At 72.5% G+C, this 509-nt stretch overlaps 1 protein-coding gene across 1 annotated transcript in view; it reads left to right on the forward strand.

The window, feature by feature from the left end:
- Positions 1-264: 264 nt before the first annotated feature.
- BEND4 (BEN domain containing 4) overlaps positions 265-509 on the forward strand; it is a 34,877-nt gene continuing 34,632 nt past the window's right edge. The window contains exon 1 of the mRNA XM_004384642.1: positions 265-509. Coding sequence (XP_004384699.1) covers positions 265-509 — 245 coding nt within the window.

Genomic DNA, 509 nt, shown 5'->3' on the forward strand with positions numbered 1-509 from the left:
TAAACACTTGCACTTTACCTCCTTTCTCCCTCCAGGCATTGGCGAGGCGGCCTGTCAATCAGCGCTCGGGCTGCAGCCCCCCGCGCGGGGGCTCGGCGGTGCCAGCCTTAGCGACAGGCGGCAGCGGCGGCGGCGGCCACAGCACAAACACACACCCTCCCACACGCGCGCACACGGGGAGAGCCGGCGGGCGGGCGGCGAGGCACCCTCGGACTCGGCGGCGGGAAGTGGGCGTGCGAAGGGGGCCCGGCCCCGAGGCGCAGGATGGAGGAGGAGACGCAGCCGGCGGAGGAGGGGCCCAGCGTCCCCAAAATCTACAAGCAGCGCAGCCCCTACAGCGTCCTCAAGACCTTTCCCAGCAAGAGACCGGCGCTGGTCAAGCGCTACGAAAGACCCACCCTAGTGGAGCTGCCGCACGTCCGGGCGCCGCCGCCGCCGCCCCCGCTGCCCTTCGCCCCACACGCCCCTGTCTCCATCAGCAGCAGCGAGCCGCCGCCGCCGCCGCCGCC

This window comes from Trichechus manatus, unplaced genomic scaffold (genome assembly GCF_000243295.1).
Source record: "Trichechus manatus latirostris isolate Lorelei unplaced genomic scaffold, TriManLat1.0 scaffold00126, whole genome shotgun sequence".
NCBI lineage: Eukaryota > Metazoa > Chordata > Mammalia > Sirenia > Trichechidae > Trichechus > Trichechus manatus.